This window comes from Prinia subflava (genome assembly GCF_021018805.1).
Source record: "Prinia subflava isolate CZ2003 ecotype Zambia chromosome W unlocalized genomic scaffold, Cam_Psub_1.2 scaffold_33_NEW, whole genome shotgun sequence".
In the NCBI taxonomy this organism is placed as follows: domain Eukaryota; kingdom Metazoa; phylum Chordata; class Aves; order Passeriformes; family Cisticolidae; genus Prinia; species Prinia subflava.
Genome location: NW_026960610.1, coordinates 1,330,799 through 1,351,272, shown reverse-complemented (window position 1 = coordinate 1,351,272; position 20,474 = coordinate 1,330,799). Strand labels below are relative to the sequence as shown.

At 41.2% G+C, this 20,474-nt stretch overlaps 1 protein-coding gene across 7 annotated transcripts in view; it reads right to left on the bottom strand.

The window, feature by feature from the left end:
* Nucleotides 1-19,277, bottom strand: part of LOC134565139 (protein ARK2N-like) — a 72,304-nt gene extending 53,027 nt beyond the window's left edge. For 2 of the 7 annotated variants that reach the window (XM_063424586.1, XM_063424588.1), the window contains exons 1-2: nucleotides 18,362-19,260; nucleotides 1,636-2,403 (exon numbers count right to left, since the gene is read on the bottom strand). In XM_063424586.1, coding sequence (XP_063280656.1) covers nucleotides 1,636-2,356 — 721 coding nt within the window. In that variant the 5' untranslated portion in view covers nucleotides 2,357-2,403; nucleotides 18,362-19,260. Of the gene's footprint in view, nucleotides 1-1,635; nucleotides 2,450-18,361 lie in introns of all 7 variants that reach the window. The other 5 variants (XM_063424587.1, XM_063424584.1, XM_063424583.1 and 2 more) reach the window with 5 other exon arrangements.
* Nucleotides 19,278-20,474: the final 1,197 nt, after the last annotated feature.

The following is a 20,474-nucleotide window of genomic DNA, read 5'->3' as shown; positions in this document are numbered from 1 at the left end:
TACAGTGGGACCTCTTCACTGCAAGCATCTCGTGGTTAAGACCAAGAAGTCAAATACAGAAGAGCCTAGTGACACAAAGTACCCTAGAGTGGTTTCAGGTCTCTGCAATGGAAGTCAGAAATCTAAGCATATGTGAAAATACCCTGTGGTGCCTTCCTGGGTCACAAGATCCTTTTATGACTTAAAAAAAAAGAATATGAACTGGAGGAGTTATTGTGTAAGTTTGGTGGGGAGAAACCTGTCTCAAAACTCAATGAAATAGTCTTCTTCAACAGGTTTTAAATGAGGCTTTAATTGCCCAGCAAAGTATAAATAAAGCAAAGAAAAAGGCATAAAACTATAAAAGCTAGAAGTCTGAGTAACCATTAAATTAGTAAATATTTTTAGATCCCTATTAAAAGTTAACTACAGAATAATTATAGACTATGCCATTCGCAGACTTTCTAATAAACACTTACTTTGTGCAACCTGCTTCCTAGCAATGTGGGAAAAATCCCAGTTCTCATGATGACAGAATCATTCACCATAACCAAGTCAGTTAAAACAGTTATTTCTAAAATCTGCTGCAAATATTTTAATTTATCTAGCAAACATTAGTTCAGCAACTTAAGATTAATTATTGCGGTTTTCCTTTAAATCTTCTTGCCCTATGTAAGCTGATATTTATCTCAAAAAAAACCCAACACTACAACTTTTAATACAAGAAGGCATGTAATCTAGTAAAAACTGGCAAACCAAAAAGTTTATTTTTATGTGATTTTATTTTTGATTGCCATATGATGATGGTTCTGTGGTATAATATGCTGAAATAATTTTTCACACAAAATCCTGTCCACAGCACTTGAGCTAATAAAATACCAAAGACTCACTAGACAAAAAAACGTGAAGAATTAATGTTTCTTTTGCTAATAAAATGATGAGAAGGCCCCTATAATTTGCTGCCTATAATCTTAACACAGATGTGTCAGAAAATTAAAAATATAGAAATTATAGATCCTTATGACATAGGAAAATGGTAACAGCTTTGTCTAGGGATGTTGAAAATTTAGGTGTGGATATAGCTTGGGCACCCACATAAATAAATTCATATTTATATCCTAAAATAGGTGACCAGCTGCAATCTGCAAGAACTTACAATAAGGCTAAGCAGGTTTGTCATGCACTGAAACATAGAGCTGAAAGCACAGTGCAATAATGAACAGGGCCTTACTGTAACACAGGCAAGAGGTATACTGTATTTCAAACACAGCTGCCAATCTGTGGTCTTAAGATATTAAAGCAAAGCTGGCTATTTATCTTCAGAATGTATTTATTAGATTTTCACCATCTAATGGGATTTGACAGCACTGATAAGAGCTTATCTAGGCTTACAAATGAAAAGATCTGAAAATTCCAGAATTCAAAGATAGTCCTTCCTCCAATTTACCATTTCTATGCTTTGTTGGTGTGCAAAAGTGATCTGAAACCTCAGCACAGATTATAAAACTTGCCCATGTCTTATTACACTGCAGTCTTCAAATTTACACAGAGCTGCAGTTCTCCTGGTTTTTCTCAAGTGTCACTCATCTAATTTAGCACGACAGATGAAAAACGATGTCAGATGTGTTACAGTTCAGTTTAAAAAACATCCTCTACCTGGTATCTCTGCAGTGATTGTCTTGCTGCTCCCTGAAACCTCTTCATCATCATCTGATGAGCTCGTGCTTGAGTCACACGTCAGGTCACTGTCACTGGTACTGCTGTCCTGCAGCAGGTTGTACTTCTTGCGAGCAGCTGCCTCCCGCTTCTGTCTCAAGAGCCGGATTCTTTCTTTGTGCTTTTGACTTCGATGACCTTTTACCTTGGTAGCTCGACCATTCTGCTTATCACTAGACTGTCGGTTTTTCTTGGCAGCCATTGTTGAAGTTTCACTTTCAGACCTGGATCTCCTGGATTTCCTCCTAACTGTAGCCCCAGACATGGCAGAAGGGTCTCCCTCTACAGCAGCTTCAGCTTGACAGGGCTCATTCTCTTCTGCAGAAGACAATGTGTCTGAGTCAGCCAAATGCCCGCTGGAGGAAGGGGAAAGCATGCAGTGATTAGAAGAGTCACTCTCGTAAACTCGACCACCCATTGGCCTATCACTCTCTGTAGATGCCAATTGAGACTCTGAAGAATCTCGCCTCAGTTCCATCAGTAAGCAAGGCATTGAAGAAAGCACCGCTGAGTCTGCTGCAGCGTGCATGTTGTCTTTCTGAGTTTGTGTCTCGAGTTCTATAGGTCCATCTTCATCAGGAGCAGTTTCTTGCTTTTCAGAAGTCTTTGGTGGAACTTCTGAATGAACAAGTTCTGCTTTTCCCACTGTCTCCATCTTCATTTCAGAACACCAAGGTCCTCCTGGTCTCAAAGTGTGGAGCACATGGTCTGAAAGACAGGGTGAACTAGGTAAGGTCTTCAGCAATACAGCAGCCTAACAAGAACAGAAGAGGAAGAATAATTTACCCAAATAACTCAGTTCTGCTCTTCACAGTATTACCTAAACAACACATTGCTTTCAGTTATAGACAGTATGTTCATAGAATCCTAGAATGGTTTGGGTTGGAAGGGACCTTCAAGGTCATCTCATTCCAAACCCCCTGCCATGGACAAGGACACCTTCCACTAGACCAAGTTGCTCAAAGTCCCATCCTGGCCTTTAATACTTCCAGAGATGGGACATCCATTACTTCCTTGGGCAACCTGTTCCAAGTGCCTCACCATCCTTAGTCAAAACTTTCTTCCCAATATCTAATCTAAACCTGCCCTCTGTCAGTTTGAAGCCATTCCCCCTTGCCGAAGTCCCTCTCCAGCTTTCTTGTAGCCCCTTTAGCTACTGGAAGGTGCTCTAAGGTCTCCCCAGAGCCTTCTCTTCTCCAGGCTGAACAACCCTAACTCTCTCAGCCTGTCTTTATAGGAAAGTATCATTGTTTTTTTCATTTACTTTTTCCTAGTGAACTCATTGTGTTACACCAAACTATTCTTCCTTTTACAGACCTATGAAAGATGGTACTGGAGTCACATTAAATTTGATTATTCTAGTGAGGTGAATCACTACAGATCAGAAAATAAAAATATTTCCGAAGTCTTACTTTATAAAATTTAACATATCCTAAGCAACATATGCTAAATTTTTTTACCTAGAACTGGAAATATACTTTAATGCAGAATTTTAGTCCTTATGAACAATGTCAGCCTGAAATTCCTAGACTTGGTAGTCATCCACCCATCAAGACCAGAATATAGTTGTTTCCATATCTATGAGAAATCTACTTTTAGATGAACAGGACCTCAACCTTATAAATTATATTACAAAGTTTAAATGGCAATTTGAAAACTTACAGTACCAACGAGACATAGGAGAAATCCTGTCACTTTGCAAAGAAACTGAGCAGTTGCTGAACATTACAGACCATGACTACAAACAGCTTTCTTTCCCAGTAGAACCAGTCTGCCAGTAGACTTTATGTACCAAATATTTATAAAAAATGCCATGAAGTGCTAATAAATTGTCAGAGACAGAGTTTACAATAGCTATAGTCATTGCCTTTAGAAGCATTAGCTAGGTATAACACAGATTTGCTCTCAGCAGAGAACAACCAGGGATCCTAGTGAGTCATGTAAAGACTTTTTAGGAGTATCCAATACACCATTCAAATGGTCCTTGAGTGTCTCCCATACAAGTCCTGGTTATATGAGAACCTACAGGCTACCTCGTTTTTCTCAAATCTGCCAGGAAACAGCATCAAATAGTATGAGTTGCAAGCAAGAAACAGTATCCACCCACACCAGTATCCTACATTTTACATCAAGTTATAATTTAATAAATGTAATTGCTTCAGTGCAAATATAAAAAACAAGCTGTTTATCTGATTGATAACGTGTATGCTATCAACCCAAGAGTACCTGAAGCATCTTCAGGAAAATTTATAGAGATCAACAGTTATCCAGTTATCATCTTACCTTCATTAGTTACACTTTGCCTTCTGTTGTATTGCACTAAGTAGGTTAGCTCATTTTTGATATATATTGCACTGGGTGATTTAAATATGTATTGTACCTTCCCATGGATCTGTGCGTTCCCTTTAACCTGATCTTCCCTGTGCCCCCTCCCCCTGGGTCAAATTCCCACTGGTTAAGGGTCCTATCCCCCGCCCCCTTCCCTCTCTCCCAAGGGCATAAAGTTACCCTGCCCAAGAAGAACTTCCTCTTTCCCTTCTCCAGACTTGGATAAGAAGGTTCCATATAATAAACTGTGGGACGTATCCCGAGAAGAGAAAGTGCGCCTCTGTCTTTTACCTTCGATCCTTTGTCCAGCTATCCTCTCTGAGGTCTACAGCTAGCCCAGGTTGGACCTCAGGGGTAGAGAAACTGGACAGCCTTCCACCTAAATTTTCACTTGTAATTCAACATATAATAAAGGTCTTTCATTCCACACATTTGCTAACAGACAAATGGTATGGAACAAACCATTTATGGGTTTAGAAGTATAGAAATGATAAATTTACAGCACTTTAAAAAAGTGTAGATGAGAAAAAGCAGTAGTAATATTTAATCTACTGCTTTTAAAAAATGCATTTCTGCAGACAAGGGCAATTAGTACTTGAAAAGCCCGAGAAAGCACAGATGGCTCAGAAAGATTTTTCAGTACCCTAACAATCCTTCATCAGTTTCCTAATCCATCCCAAGCTTCCTGTAACTGTACGTATGTAATTGAATGCTGTTTCCTTTTCTCCATCTGCAGCACAATATGAGGCTACTTCCCTGATTCTAAAAGGTGCTGTGAAAAGCTCAGTGTTGTCCTGCCCACCCTAACCCACCTTGAAACTTCATTTTTAAAGAATATTAAAATAGAGTTCATGCTTCCTTTGGGCTAATGAATGAAATGCTGTATGGTGCAAGGGAATGATGAAAATACTTATGGGAGAGAAACACTAGTGTTAAGGAAGGAAAGGTTAGTTAATCTCAGACAAGACAAGAAAGATAAGTTCAGGTCTGCTAAATAAGGAAAAAACCCCCTAACACACAGCAAAGCATTTTATTTCCAAAAAAACAAAAAGAGGAATAAAATACATACTGTAAAATAAAGGAACACACATATCAAGAAAAAATGTTTCTGAATACTGAGTAAAACTCTCTTGAAAGCAACCTAAAAGAAGAATTTTCAGATATAGTAATTTAATGTAGGAACCAATTTATTTCCAAGGCCACAGCACAGCATCAACAAACCCAAATGAGTACACATGTTCTAAGACAAATACATCCTTATACTGTAATAAAATCACTATTTCTATGTATTTCACCCAAAAAATCTTCATTACCAAATAATTCTTCTATTACATGGGTAAGTAAAAGACAGATTTGATGACTGAATGACTAACCAAGAGTTATACAGTGAGATTTGTATTGTACCTGCTAGAGCAACTCCCAGCTTTTTTAAGAATTTTAAAATGTACACGCAAGGAAAAATTTGGTTGTTCAAACACATATCAAAAGAGTATTAGTTTGGCCAAAAGAAATATATTTAAATATTCATACTAATAACTGCAGAACAGCTTCTCCACTATTCAGCCTTTTAGCCCAGAGAACAAAAAAAAGAGCTTGACAAGAAGCTAAAGGGCAGTCAAAGTGAACTAGAGACTTTTCACAAATATCCTACTTGGAAATATCATGTACATAGCAGCTTCCAAAGGGACTATAAGAACACCTGTACTCGCTTTTCCATCTCTCTGGTCTATCAGCCAGAAAAAAAAATGTTTCATCTACATGTTGTCACCTTGCTAACGGTCTAATTACAATGTTTTTATAAGATTTTTTTTCATTATTAAGTAGGAACTTTACTCAAACCATGCTGGTTTGGCCCCTCATAGTGATCAGTGAATTATATTTTCAGTGAGATGGCAGGACAGGGACTAGAAATTTCAAACACTATATCTGGTCAACATCTGTAGCAGGAGCATGATGTGTTATGGAATGAAGTTTGAGCTATCCCAAACTGGGCCTCAGATTTGGGCCCGTGTAGAAGTAGATAAACCTGTGGCGCAGTTAGAATTTAAGTTAAGGTGTGTGCATGCTTTAGATAGGACAGTTAGAATAGAATCACGGTAGCTGCCTTAAGCTAAGATTGTTTGCATTCTTTCTCATGCTGAATGCCAATTAGAAAGCACCTAGAACTGTAAACTATTTTGCACTGTATAAAAGCAGCCATTTCGAGAATAAAGGGAAGAACATATGTTGTAACCATATTGGTCGTATCGTGCATTGCTCTGTTCCAGCTTCCATATAGGGACCCTGGTTTCATTCTGGTGCCTGGACCAGGGACCATTTTTTATTTTTGCTTCAATGCAGATTTGATTTTATTACGTTTTAATGTGGATTTTATTTTGATTTTATTTTGAATTTTTAATTTTTCATTTAAATATGAATTTCGCTTTAATGCGGTGAAAAACTCTGCGCTTGGGTTTGCTCAGTGTGCAAAATTTGTACCGAATATCCGAACTGGCCACGGAGGGGTGCCGAGCTCACAGAGCTGGGGCTGGAAGCGTCGTCTGTCTGCTTCACCTGAAGGGGAACAGCGGCACGCAGTGGAAAGGAGAGGTAAGCGGCCGTGCGTGAAAGAAAGGAACTGAAAGTAAAAAATGGAGAAGGAACTTCACGTGGCAATGCAGCTTCTCGCAACCATTGTCTCTAAAAGGGGTGAGAAAATAAAAGAAACTGATATAGAGCAATTAACCCTATGGGCCAAGAAAAAAGGAAAGCTAAACCAGCCATTGCTTCTTTTTAGTGAAGCAGAACGGAAGGAAATAGGTGAATTATTATGGGACTGTGCTATTTTGCAAGGAAAAGAAAGTAAGGTGGCAACAGTTAGGCGTGATTTGGAAAAAGTTGATAAATGCCTTGCAAGTTTTCGCCGCTGAACGGCGAGCAGCCCAAGCCACCATCCAAGCTCTAGAGGGAGCAGTTCCCCCCCCATCCAATCAGGGAGTGCCTCCTTCCGAGGCAAAAGAGCTTAAAAAACCATCTAGAGTTGCGAGGTTTTTTGGTATAAATTCCACACATCCCATGAAAGGGAATGCACCTCCTGTGTGCTCCTCTTTGCGTGAAGTAATGGATACAGCCATGAGCCATGTGAGCCAATCACCAGAAGTGCTCTCATCGGCTCCTGGAGAGAATGAAAGCAAACAGGAAAAGCCCCAGTTGCCAGGCTCAGGGGGTGTGGTGAAAGATGAGGAGGCAGGCGGGGCCAAAGGTGGAGCAGGGCGGGCACAAGTGACGCAGCAGGGAGGCAGAGTTCGGGGCGGTGCCGAGAGCGGGGCGGAGCCGGCTCTCCCTTCACCGGAAGACAAGCTGATGTCACCAGCACATGTGACCAAAACAAACATGGTGGCCCCCATTGCTACTTCTGGAAACTCGGACCCGGTCCGGTCCGACCTTCCCATGCCACCGCACCCAGCACCAGCGCAGCCCGACACCCACCCACAGCCAACCCATTGCCCCCTGCCAGAATCTGACTCAGAAGGAGAGGGTTCTGAGCCCGATGTTCGTTGCACACCCCAGCCACAAGAAAAAGCACGGCGTTCAGATGAATTACAACAAATAATAACTAGACTCGCCGAGCTTTCTAATCGCCAGAGCCAACTTGAGCAGCAAACAATTGCAGCATCCAGATTTTCTCCACAAAAAATGCACAATTTACCGGCTTTCCCTTCTCTGCAATCTAAGCAGGCATTGCCGCCTGCTGCCCAGCAGATGGCTCTGCCTGCCACCCAAACAGACCCAATTCAAAAACACTGGGCTGGTGTTTTAAAAGAAGCTATTTTAGATGGTGATTTTAAAGCTGCTAATTCCATTGTCTGCCCAGTCATAATAGAACAAAACCACGCTAAATGGGAACCACACAAATGGAAGGTCTTACAATCGGCCAAATACTGTCACAAATCATGGTATTAGGTCTGAAGCAGCCAAAAATATCATACAATATATTTTTACTGCTGATCTCCTTTGTCCAGCAGATTGTTCCAGCATTGCATCTTTGCTATTGACACCCTCGCAATTTCTTGTTTTTGAGAGGGAATGGAGATGCTTAGCCACCAAATAGGCTAATAAACATCAGATAGTAGGAGACCCATTTTATGGAATCCAGCCAGATATGTTGATAGGACAGGGTCCTAACGCAACTACTAATGTACAACTGACATTTCCAATTGAAATCCACTAGCTGTCTCAGGCATTGGCCAACAAGGCTTTACTACTGGTGCCAGACAAGAAAAGGCCTGCACCATATGCTAATATTAAGCAGGGAGCTACAGAGCCGTACAGTCACTTCATCGATTGCTTGTCTGCAGCTTTAAAAGATGCCCAGGATTTACCTGCAGAAGTGCAAGAACATCTATTTCATTCCCTTGCCTTTGAGAATGCCAACTCACATACCAGAACTGTTTTAACTTTTCTTCCTCAAGGCTGTCGGGTCGATGAGATGTTAGTAAAAGCTGCCAGAGCTGAACAAGACGACCAAACAGCAGCATTCACAACAGCCATGCAAGACGCGATAGAGAAACAGGGACACATCATTGCAGCTGCGTTGACAGGAGGCAACGTCAACCATCCCAGCAGCAACAGAGAAGCCTGCAGTCATGATACATCACCATGCAGTGAAGAAGAAGAGACCACAGACGATTTTGGCAGTTGATATTTTGAACCTGCGAACAGGTGAATGGCAGGAACCAAGTCCTGTGCTTTTGTCTTTTTGCTTTTAATGGCTGGGGTAATGGGGTTTCTCTGGGTGAATCAAATTATGCTTTGCTTGTAACAGAGTATGCAAAAAGTAGCCAGCCATGCCACAGAGCCAGTTTGGATAGCTCAAAAAGAAGAAGAGGGAATTTGTAGCAGGAGCAGGATGTGTCGTGGAATGAAGTTTGAGCTATCCCAAACTGGGCCTAGGGTTTGGACCTGCTGGGCCTCAGTCTTACGCCTGTGTGAAAGTAGATAAGCCTGTGGCGCAGTTAGAATTTAAGTTAAGGTGTGTGCATGCTTTAGATAGGACAGTTAGTGTAGACTCACAGTAGCTGCCTTAAGCTAAGATTGTTTGCATTCTTTCTCATGCTGAATGCCAATTAGAAAGCACCTAGAACTGTAAACTATTTTGCACTGTATAAAAGCAGCCATTTCGAGAATAAAGGGAAGAACATATGTTGTAACCATATTGGTCATATCATGCGTTGCTCTGTTCCAGCTTCCATGTAGGGACCCTGGTTTCATTAGTGTTATGAAAAAGTGCTCTAGAGCATTGTGTTCACACATTCACACAGAGCTGAGTCAGCTGTCTTGAGTTCACTTAAATGAGTGCTGGTCACACTTCTGTTTTTTTAAGTGCATGGATATGTGTGACACTTATGAGAAAATAAAATAGAATGTATGCAATCTTGGGGAGGGTATGAACAAGTCCAAAAGACAGCATTTGAGAGGTCCAGAGAGTGTTTATATTTCTACATTTGTTTGGATGCCGATTAGTTTTTTCTGATAAAGGTCTAATTATTTGGATCAATTAGTTTTTAGTTATTTAGACATTTTGCTGTTTGGCATAGGATGATGGCTTTAAACTGAAAGAGGAGAGTTTTAGATAAGTTATTAGGAAGAAATTCCTTACTGTAATGGTGGTGAAGCACTGGAACAGGTTTCCCAGTAAAGTTATGGCGGTCCCATCCCTGGAAGCGTTCCGGGCAAGGTTGGATGGGGCTTGGAGTAACCTGGTGTAGTGGAAGGTGTCCCTGCACATAGCAAAGGGGTTGGAATAAGATGAACTTTAAGGTCCTTTCTAACCCAACCCATTCTGTGATTCTACAATATCCGTATGGGTTATTTGTACAAGAATGTCACTGGTGAATTCACTGAATTGTGTTGGCTTTTAATGGAAAGGAAGACAATTCGAGAAGATTCTATGAAGTGGACTTCTGTGTTACAATCAATTCTTCATTACCCAGATAGTGTGCTTTTTCATTTGCACAGTTGCTAGAACAGGCTTAAGAAGGTGATACAGTTGTAAGCAGGGAAAAGAAGTGGTCTGTTGGACTCTGGTTATGAGGAAATATGTTGGTAATAAGCTTCTGAGAAAAAGAGCTGGTTTGCATCATATAAGCTAGGTATTCTTTATTATTAATCAGTTCAGTAACACTTAAAATGACAATGTACAATTGCCTTGGTTGTTATTAAGTATTTCAGGCTGTTGAGAGATATTAATTGTCTAGCTTAAATGAGTAGGTTTTAAGAATGACTTACATAGAGCTATATAATACTGTGTGATTTAGCATGTTGTTTTCTTAGCTTTACTTGTTTAGCATGAGATCAGTCAGGGTCCAGAAGGACAGCAAGGTGAGCATTTTTCCCAACAGACAGCAGACAAAGGCCTGCAGCAAGGGAGAGCATTGGAGATTCACCTGATCTTGCAAAACAGCGCACTGAAATTGCACAACCCTTGATATCTGACACTCAGCAGATAAGAGAGCTGTTTTGTCAGGTTCTCTGCAATGTTCCTTTCCAGTAACAGTGCTGCCTATTTAACTGACACTACAACCACCTCGGCTGTCTTATGGGCACTTCTGTAGCTCACACAGCAACTCACCAGCATCTCTCCACCTCTTACAGCTAAGAGCTCAAGGCACTGAACTAGAAGTGATATGGACTTATGACAGCCATTTGGTGAAGAGGAGTTACAAGATATTAAGCCACTACAGTTTGTAAATTTTTTATGATCAGACCTTTTTATGCATATAAACACAGGAAATAAACAAAGCCAACTCTCGGGTATTTTAAAGCTTAAAATACTTTCATTCAATTCCAATTAATGTCTTAGCTTTAAGCCGGTATCTTCCTGGCATGTAGCAGTAACTTGCTCATTTTATAGTGTGTGGTTTTGATGCCATTTTGGTGTTTGCCTTTTTTTTTTCTATGTTCTCAGTATTCTTTGAACATATATTTGTAGCTCTGTAGCCTATTGTATTAGTGACTACTTTTCCCAGTACTTTTCCATGGCCTTTCCTTAAGCAGAAAGACAAATTCCAGAGCTTCAAGCCCTGGGGGGGCACAAGACTCCTATGCTATCTTAGTTCTTCCTGGCTACCAAAGTTGAGAACAACTCTTCAAGATAGATTTTTGTGGACAAAGTACAGCTAGTGCCGAAGGGGGGGCTCCAGAGAAGGGGCTTTACGTGACGGGGGAATTGCATTACCACTTGTCCCCCTAATTGGTGCTTTTTTGTCAGTAATGCTGATTTGGTGAACTTACAAAAACTGTATTCACCCCGTGTGGGTGGGCTTTTGTGGACATCTTTCTATAACTGCCCCTGAAGGCCTTCAAATAAAGATCCACTTTTATATCACCTCCTTACTAAAATTATCTTGAGTTTCATTTCCAAGTTGGGAAAAAGGCAAGTTTAAGTCCAGCTGGCACCTAAGCACCATGCAGCCACTTGCTCACCACCCCCCCAACTCCAGTAGAATGGGAAGGAGAATCCAAAGTAAAACTTGAGGGTTGAGATAAGAAGAGTTTAATAATTGAAACAAAGTTAAATATAAGAATAATAATAGTAAATAAAAAAGAGAAAACCCAAGAAAAACAAGTGATGCACAATACAGTTACCACCCACTGACTGATGCCAAACCCCATCCCCAAACTGCAATTAGCCCCCCTTCCAGGTAACTGCCCCAGTTTATATACTGGACATAACATTCTATGGTGTGGAATCTCTCTTTGGCCAGTTCGGGTCACCTGTCCCAGCTATGCTCCCTCCCAGCTTTTTGTGCACCTCCTCACTGGCAGAGCATGAGATGCTGAAAAGTCCTTGACCTGGGTAAGCACTACTCAGCAACAACCAAAACATCATTGTGTTATCAACATTATTCTCATACTGAATCCAAAACATAGCACTGTAACAGCTACTGAGAAGAAATTACCTTTATCATTGCTGAAACCAGAACATATGGTCTAGCCAACTGAGAGAACAGGTGACATGCCCAAATTCTACAGAAAGGCTGGAAAGGAGCTGTAAGCCAACCAAACCCTCACCTCAAGTCATTTTCTCATCCACAAGCCACTAACATTATTTATTTGTTTCTTTAATTATTAAGCTCATAGAATAAAATCTAAATATTGCAACATGGATTTGCAGTAGCATACTACTGAAAAATAAATGGTATCAATACACTAAAGGTAAAGTCATGTTACATTCAAATTATGAAAATTTGACAGCAAGATACCAAGTGCTGTTGGGCTGCTCTTGCCACTAAACCCTTGATCTTTTCTGACCAATAATGAGGTACCAATTGATTTCAGCATCCACCAGAATACTAACAATCAATACCACAATCTTTACATGTCCAAAGTGCTCCTAAAGAAGAAAGCACTTGTGACAGTGGTTTCAGGACTCAGTAAGCAAGTATAGCTTCACTGGAAGCAACATGCTACCTGCTAACCAAGAAAGCTCACCGGTACCCCTGAACCATACTCAAGAGCACAGCTAGCTCAAGATACCTAACCTTTCAGTCTATATCTTTACAAATCCTAACATTCTTCTCCTTAGTGGAGCTTTCCTAAGAAACTAATGCAACAATGTCATGGTTTCACCTCAGCCATCAACCAAGTCCCACACAGTTGCTCTCTCACTCATGGGACTGGGGAGAGGATCAGAAAGGTAAAAGCTAGACAACTCCTGGGTTGAGATAAAGACAGTTTAACAGGGAAACCAAAAGCCATGCACACAAGCAAAGCAAAACAAGCAATTAATTCACTGCTTCCCATGAGCAGGCAGGTGTTCAGCCATCTCCAGGAGAACAGGGCCCCATCACGCATAAGTCACTTGGGAAGACAAACACCATCACTCCAAATGTCCCCCCCTTCCTCCTTCTTGCCCCCACTTTATATACTGAGCATGATGTCATATGGTCTGGAATATCCCTTTGGTCAGTTGGGGTCACCTGCCCCAGATGTCTCCTCCCAGTCTCCCATGCACCCCCAGCCCCCTTGCCAGCACAATAAGTAGAAAAGGCTTTGGCTCTGTGTAAGCCCTGCTCAGCAATAATAAAACATCTCTATATGATGAACCCTGTGTTCACCACAAACACAAAACACAGCCCCATACCAGCCACTGTGAAGAAATTTATCTCTACCCCAGCTGAAACCAGCACAAACAAAAAAGATAAAATTCTTGTAGGATGCCACAGCCATAGACAAATGTCTGTGAGCACTGGAAGAATAATAGGGACTGTGGCACAGTCTGTCATGGAAGAAGAAGGAAGCCTGGTAGAGAAAAAGGACAGTGCAGAAGAGGGTTAATTTAGAATAAGCTTTTGACAAACAGGTGAAAAAATAGTATGAAGCAAACACAAGTTGGTTCAACAAATGATCAAAAGCTAGTTTTTGTATTTAAAAAAAAACCAGAACTGACTAGGCCAAAAGCCAGTTGCATGTGTGTTATGAATAATGCCTCTAACATGGGTTTTACTATCAGATACTTTCTACAGTATTTACTCCCAGTTGGCAGAGGTGAAAAAATTCAACTTCTGCTTCAAGAAGATAACAGACAAGGAAACAGACATTTCTTTCCCATGACATACATATATTTTGCATATATTTGACTATAGAAATTAGATCACAGTATGTAATAGGATACCAAGCTACTAGCTACAAGAAGAGCAAAACAAAATGAAAAGGTAGTTTTCAGCAGTACCATGCAAGTACTGATAGGAGGAAAAAAACCCAAACAAAGACAAAAAGATCTACCAAAAAAACCCTTACTTATCCTTAAATAAACACACCAATTACCCCAAAATTACTTTTTGCATTATTTGTCTTCATTTAGGGAAAAGTGGCTCAGCTGGCAGAGCTTTCTTAAGAATAAAAGTAATAACTAGCAACAGGAGACATAAACAATATATACAACTTCCTCAGCAAAAGGGGAGATAAAAGAAAAAAGAGCATCAAGTCTGGAGTATTGATTAAATCCCATTCCATTCATTCAACAGTTATTATTGTATTATTGTATTATATATTGTAGCTTGATGAGTTCCATACAAACAGTGTAATCCACTACAGGTGTTAAAAAAGCAGAAAAAACATTTAAATCTTGAAAAAAAAAAAAAAAGGAAATCAAGTGTATGTTATCAATCCAACTTTAAACTGAGGTGAGGTCTATAGCTAATAATTGAGGGCTTATGAAATTAACTCTGGCAAGATACTCAATATATTTCCCTACTTGAGTTTTATGCTATTCAACAATTATTGGATTTTCTTTATTACAGTGAATGGATTCAAAGCCTGTGAATTGCCTTTAAGATGACTTATTAATAACAGTAAGTGGAAACATGGAAAATAAAACTTCACCTTTATGGCTTTCTAAAAACAATACTCAAATAAATATTTTTTATAACTCCTCACAGATTCTGCATAGTGCTGATTAAAAGGTGTTACCAGCTCTGGAGGAACCGCATCTATTGACAACTCTAATTGTATTTATCAGTAATTCAGCTCATGGGCACTGCTACCCATAAGCCCATTCTTTCCCACAATGACAACTTCATTTCCAAAAGACATCTTATTAAACATGAGGAGGCCTCAGGCTACCAGCATTTTATTCAACTTCATTAGGAGACAGCCTCTAAACTCCCCTTATCTTACATTTATTTCCAGCCACAAGTACATGGAATTCATAAACAGCTCCCTGATCTACTCTTTACCAACATTTTTCCCCTAAAATTTTTCTTTTGCCAGATTACTTAAAACTGCCTCTGGCCAGAGCTAGCATTCCAAGAGAGCAAGAATCAGGAGAGTGCTGAAGAGTCAGGAGAATTACCAGCTGATAAGAAAGCCACAACACAAAAGAACAGCACTGTCTTAACCTTACCTGGCTATCATGACAAGTTGCTTCTTTTTACTTCAGAAAGTTTGACAGTACTATTACACAGTAATACAGTACAATACATAGAGCATCAACCTCAAACTGGTATTATGGAAATGCAATTATTTCCAATGAAAAACAAATTACTGAAATGGTAATTGCTTCATCATGCAGACAGCTCATATTATAAAGTCTGGCAGTTATTTCCAGCTCTGCTACTGAGAGTCTCTTGGCCTCTACCCATTTTGGATGAATAGAAGTGAAATCTGCCTTCTCTTAAATAAGTCTTGAAATGCTAATGACCAAGCACCATGAAACAAGACATTAGAGCAGAAACATAGCCAGAAAAACCACTTATTCATTCTAGGTCTGGTTTTTTCTGCTCATTTCCAGGAAAATTTTAAGCACTAAAGGAGAAGAGCATTGTGCAGGACGCTACATAAGTCTCACTGTAACATCAAATCCACAATCCACATACATCAAAACAAAAATGCTAGCCTGAGTCTTCAAATACAAGTATTTATTCTTTTGCCTTAGCTCCAGAAGGTCCCTGTTCAGCCAAGCTAGCTTTCTGCCTTGCCTGCTGAACTTCTGTAATTTAGGATTTGCCTTCTCCTGTACCCTTAGGAGGTAATGTTTAAAATGTGACCAGCACTGATGGACCCCAGCACTTGCCAAAGTGTTTTCCCAGGGGACCTTACTCACTAGTTCCCTGAGCAGCCTGAAATCTGCTCTCCTCACATCCAGGGTTGAGGTTTTGCTGGCACTTTTCCTCCTGGCAACAGAGATTTTAAACTCGATTGCTTTGTGGTCACTGTGGTCAAGATGGCCACCAATCACCAGTTCACTCACAAGACCAAGTTATATCAATGAGATCTCAGTATATAACTTGGTCTTGTTATAAGATCAAGTTGGATCCACTTATCTCCCTAACATTTACTGTTCAAAGCCCATCATGATTCTCCATTATTTACTCTTGGTAATTCAATCTTATTTTACCTGATTAATCCTCACCTCCTCCACACTGTCAGTGTGATCTGCTAATTTGTGAAATGCACACAAAATCCTTCCTATTTCTCTTTTATCAGTTAGAGCAGGGCTTAGTTTCTGTGTGTTATGATCACTCTTTCGACCTTTCTTAACTGCCTTGTCGTTGGCATCAGGTTCCTTACCTTTTTCCCTCCCTTCACAGTACTCAGTTTAATGTATCCACTCATTTCCCAGGTTGTTTGTGCATTTAAATTTCTACCAGGCAGGCAGACTGCATGCGCTTATTGAGCAAAAGCATAAATGCCCAGGCTGTACTGCAATACACATAATACGCTTGAATGTGTAAGACTACAGTCACTTTCCTCTTCCTATATTCTCAGGAATCTCATTGCACCTCTTCATGTCAACCAACAACTAGGCTAAAGAGCAAAGAGAAATAGTTGACACATTATATTAAAAAATGAAGTGCTTAAAAATTAGTCAGAACTGTTATCCTCATACTTGGGCATAAATACCAGCTGCCCAAACTCACATACTATCTTCCATTACCCCCACAGTCCCTCCTCCTAATTCCCTGCACAGAATACCAGTGTTACTGGTATTTATGAACCACAAAAAGCACTATTTTCTTAGCCTTTAGCAGCCACATAATCACTACCTTTGAAGCTTCTTTTGCCAGCATCAAACTATGCTAGATGACTAGAGGTAAGAAATATTCAGAAAATTATGCTTAAAAATGATTGCTGTCAGACAGCTGAGCTCTCCACACTGCATCTCACTGTTTTGGTATCACACGTGAGGGGTGGGGGGGCAAGATATTTGGGCTTAGAAAACACATAACAAGTAACTTAATGACTCCTTAGAGATTGTTACAAACCTATTTGCTTTGCAAAAGTGATGTTACCCTCTTCCAGGGTAACGGGAGAAGCTGTGCTGTTGTGACTGCATGAATTTCAGCTCTTATATCATAGAAATGGTCATTACAGGTGTTAACTAAGGCAGAACAACCACAAGATGAAGACCTCAAAACAGTACTACACTCAGTTTCCATCTCAAGGTCAAACATTACATTTTTAATAGACTTTAGCAACGTAGGATACTTTAAGAGAAACATTTTAAATTCAATGTTTGTTTGCTGTTCTAAGGGGAGAGCTATTACTGTTTGGACTTAAAACTTTAGCTTGAAAACTGACAATAGGCTAGCCCTTGCCTATAAGTGAAACTATAATTTGGTCTTATGGTCTTGACAAGTACCAGAGGAGACTTAAAACCAAATAAAATCTTTGGGAGTGGGAATTAAGAGAAATTTTACATTTTTAAAGAGATGCTCAAAGTTTCAAATATTTACTACTCATTCATTTTTAAAAACTGGAATTACCTGACAGTGAAAAAAAAACCAAACCACAATACCAAACAGGACTGATTTATGCCATAGAATCTCTATAGACAAGATTTTTTTCCAGCCTTTGAAACAGTTAGGTACTTTGTGCTGGTTTAAAGTGTGTAACTAGTTACAACCAAGACCTTGTTTAACTAAATTATTAGTTATGGTTTCACAAAGGTACCTACAAACTTTAAGACAATTTGCCTTGTTTTGCTATTAACAAACTAATACAAAAATACAATAAAAAAGAAAGGCAAAGAAAGTTTCAATATTTGAATTGGGGTAATAGTTAAATTATTCCAAGTCTCCTCAGACTGCCTTTTTCCTTCTAAAAAGAAAAAAGTAGCACAGTTAAATTTTACATTGTCCACGGATGACTGTGTTGCTCAAAGCCACTACTGCAACCTAGATATTAGGAGCTCAAGGAGAACTAAGGCTAGATAAGGAACGAACAATTTGGAACTTTTTTCCACATAAAATATAGCTTCCCACAAGGTAAACACAGAAGCAAAAAAACTAGAGAAACATAAAACTGAAGCAGTTTACATCCCTTGTTTTTCAAAGGGTTTCTCTCCAAACAGCTAACACGATCTCACGGCACTTTACAGATGCCCAAGGAAAGACTAAGTGGCCCAAGTTGCTTCCAGGAGCTGTGGTGAGGCTTTCATCCGCTGACTCCAGGCAAGGTTAGAGCTGAAAAGCGGCGGCTAGGCTGGATCCCGCGGTCCCAGTACTGGGCCGGGCCATGATGGAGATCACTATTACCGAGGTGGTCAGTACTGAAAGCTCCCAACAGGCTCCCACGTTTCCCTGAAAAGCCCTCGGCCGGCGCGGATGATACACGGCACAGGCCTTCCCGACAGAACTAGGCCGCTGAAGTGTGCCCTCTCGCCCCCGCCAGCCCCGGGGGAGGGTGGGGGGAATGCGAGGCCAGTATCCGCCTTTCCCGTAACGCCTCGCTGTCTCCCGCCCACGCGCAACCGAGCTAACGGCAACGGCTCCGGCGCCCTCGCGGCTGAGGCAAGGCGGCCCAGCCCTACAGAAGCGTGGAGTGGGCGAGCCCCGGCCGCGCCAGCCCCACTCACCTGGACACCGCAAGGCCCCTCCTAGCCTCGACCCGGGGAGTAACAACTAGGGCACGGGCGGCCGGAAGGAGCTGGGTCTCAGCCGCGCGGAAGCCTCTCTGCACCCCCAGCGCTAGAGAGAATGTCACAGGAGGCCACAGGGCTCTGCATGCGGCGTCACTTCCTTTTTCCTCCACAACCGGAACAACTGAGCGCCGCGCAGAGCGGCTGCCGAGCCCGTCAGCACCACCCCACAGCGCAGAGCGGCCGAGGCCCCGTCCCCTCCCTCCCCTACCCTCAAGTCCTAAGGGGAGCGGAGGGTGGGGTTTTGCCAGTGGTGGAGTGTGTAAAGCAAGCACAGTGGTCGGAGCGACTCACCAAAGGAAAAGAGCTGAGGAGGAAGCTGAAGGAAACAAGAAGAACAAAACGTCTTTCCCTGGCGCAGGGGCCGGGGGACGAAGAGGGCTGAGCTCGGGGGAGACGCAGGTGAAGGCGTCAGGATCCCGGCACCGCAAACGCTCTTCCTGGTCTCTTGTCCAACGCTCCTTCTTCCTACAACACTGATCCTGGTGATCCTGCCACAACAGAGACCTGGGGACTGGGTGGGGGAAGGTGATGTGCCATTAGGGCGACATTATAATGCGTACATTCAACATCCTTCTGATGTTTCTTAATCAGGGTATTTAGCTTTGCATCCCTGGGGTATATATGCTGCACAACTGCACGATACATTGCAGGTAGTGCTCTGCAGTTTGAAAACATGTGGCAGCAATCAGTTCAGTATAATTCCTAATTCTTGATCTGGACATACAAATGCCTGGAAAATTCAAGTGTTAAACATGCATCATACAACAGAGGCACCCTTGGAGGATCCTGATCCTCCACAGCCACTGCTTCTGGCACAGAAGCAGTCATAGGGTTGGTAGTATAGAAACATGTGCATGCACCTACCTGCATCACCATCCAAATCATATAGAAAACAGACATCACATACTACCTCAGAAGAATTTATCATATTAGGAGAAAAAAGAGATTAAGGTAGAAGTAGAGCTACATAGTGAGGAATTCATGATTCTTTTTAAAAACTACTTTGCAAGATACTTCTCACCAAACATGTAAAAAACTTCTATTGCAAGAGCATCAGCATCAGTGGTGCAAGCAATATTGGCAGTATCAGCATAAGCAGGAACACTCAAGGTGCTAATGAAATCTCCACTTAAGAAAAGATAAAACCTGCCCTGCACAAGGCTGCTGGTGGCTGTAACCCTGCTGCTCTGATTTCTTAGGTAGCTTTAGTTATGCACTGCAAACAAATAACATCAACCTCCACAACCCAGCTGGCTATTTCTGGGGGAAAAAAAAAATCCAGAATCTGCATTTACAGGGGAGGATGTGCTTTGGAGGCACAACTCCTGAAAGACACCTGGAGGATGGCATGCTGTTGCACAGGTGTTAGGAGACAGCAGTCAGGAACAGGCAATGCAGTTTTAGATGGCATACAGAAAAGCATAGTGACACAGGTCAGGGTGAGAGCATCCATCTCAGATTTGAGCTCTTTTCCATTTATCACTTTTTTTGCAAAGAATGACAACTGAAGGAATTAGCAGGCTGGAGGCATTTTTAAAAAAATTACCCCTCCTCTGATTCTCTGATTCTGACCTGATTCTTCTGCTTCTTTTTCTTCTTCCTCCCTTTCTAATCAATTATATAGACCTGTAGCTCTCCTCTGCTGCTCCAGAGGGGCCCCTATAAATCTATGGCTAGTAACATTGTGTTGTGGTTCAGGATTTTTCCCTTTGCTTCTTTCTCTCATGGAATTTTTTCCCATCTATCGCTAAGAAACTGTCAAGCTTATGCAAGAGAGACGGGACCACTGAGATATGTTTCAAAGCATGATTTATTGCTACAGTCTCATGAAGGAGTGAGAAGGTCTTCACAGCATGAGATAGAGGTCAGTAGTCCATGGTCAGTGGTCACAAGACCACAGGTTACAAGGTCTTTTAAAGGTTTATTAGCCAATAAACTACTGCCACAAAGATTGTTTCTACTTTCACACCAATAGCTAATTAGTCTTACATGTTTTTGCTGCAATGTGGACCTTCTTAATCAATCATATAATGACACACAAACCTAC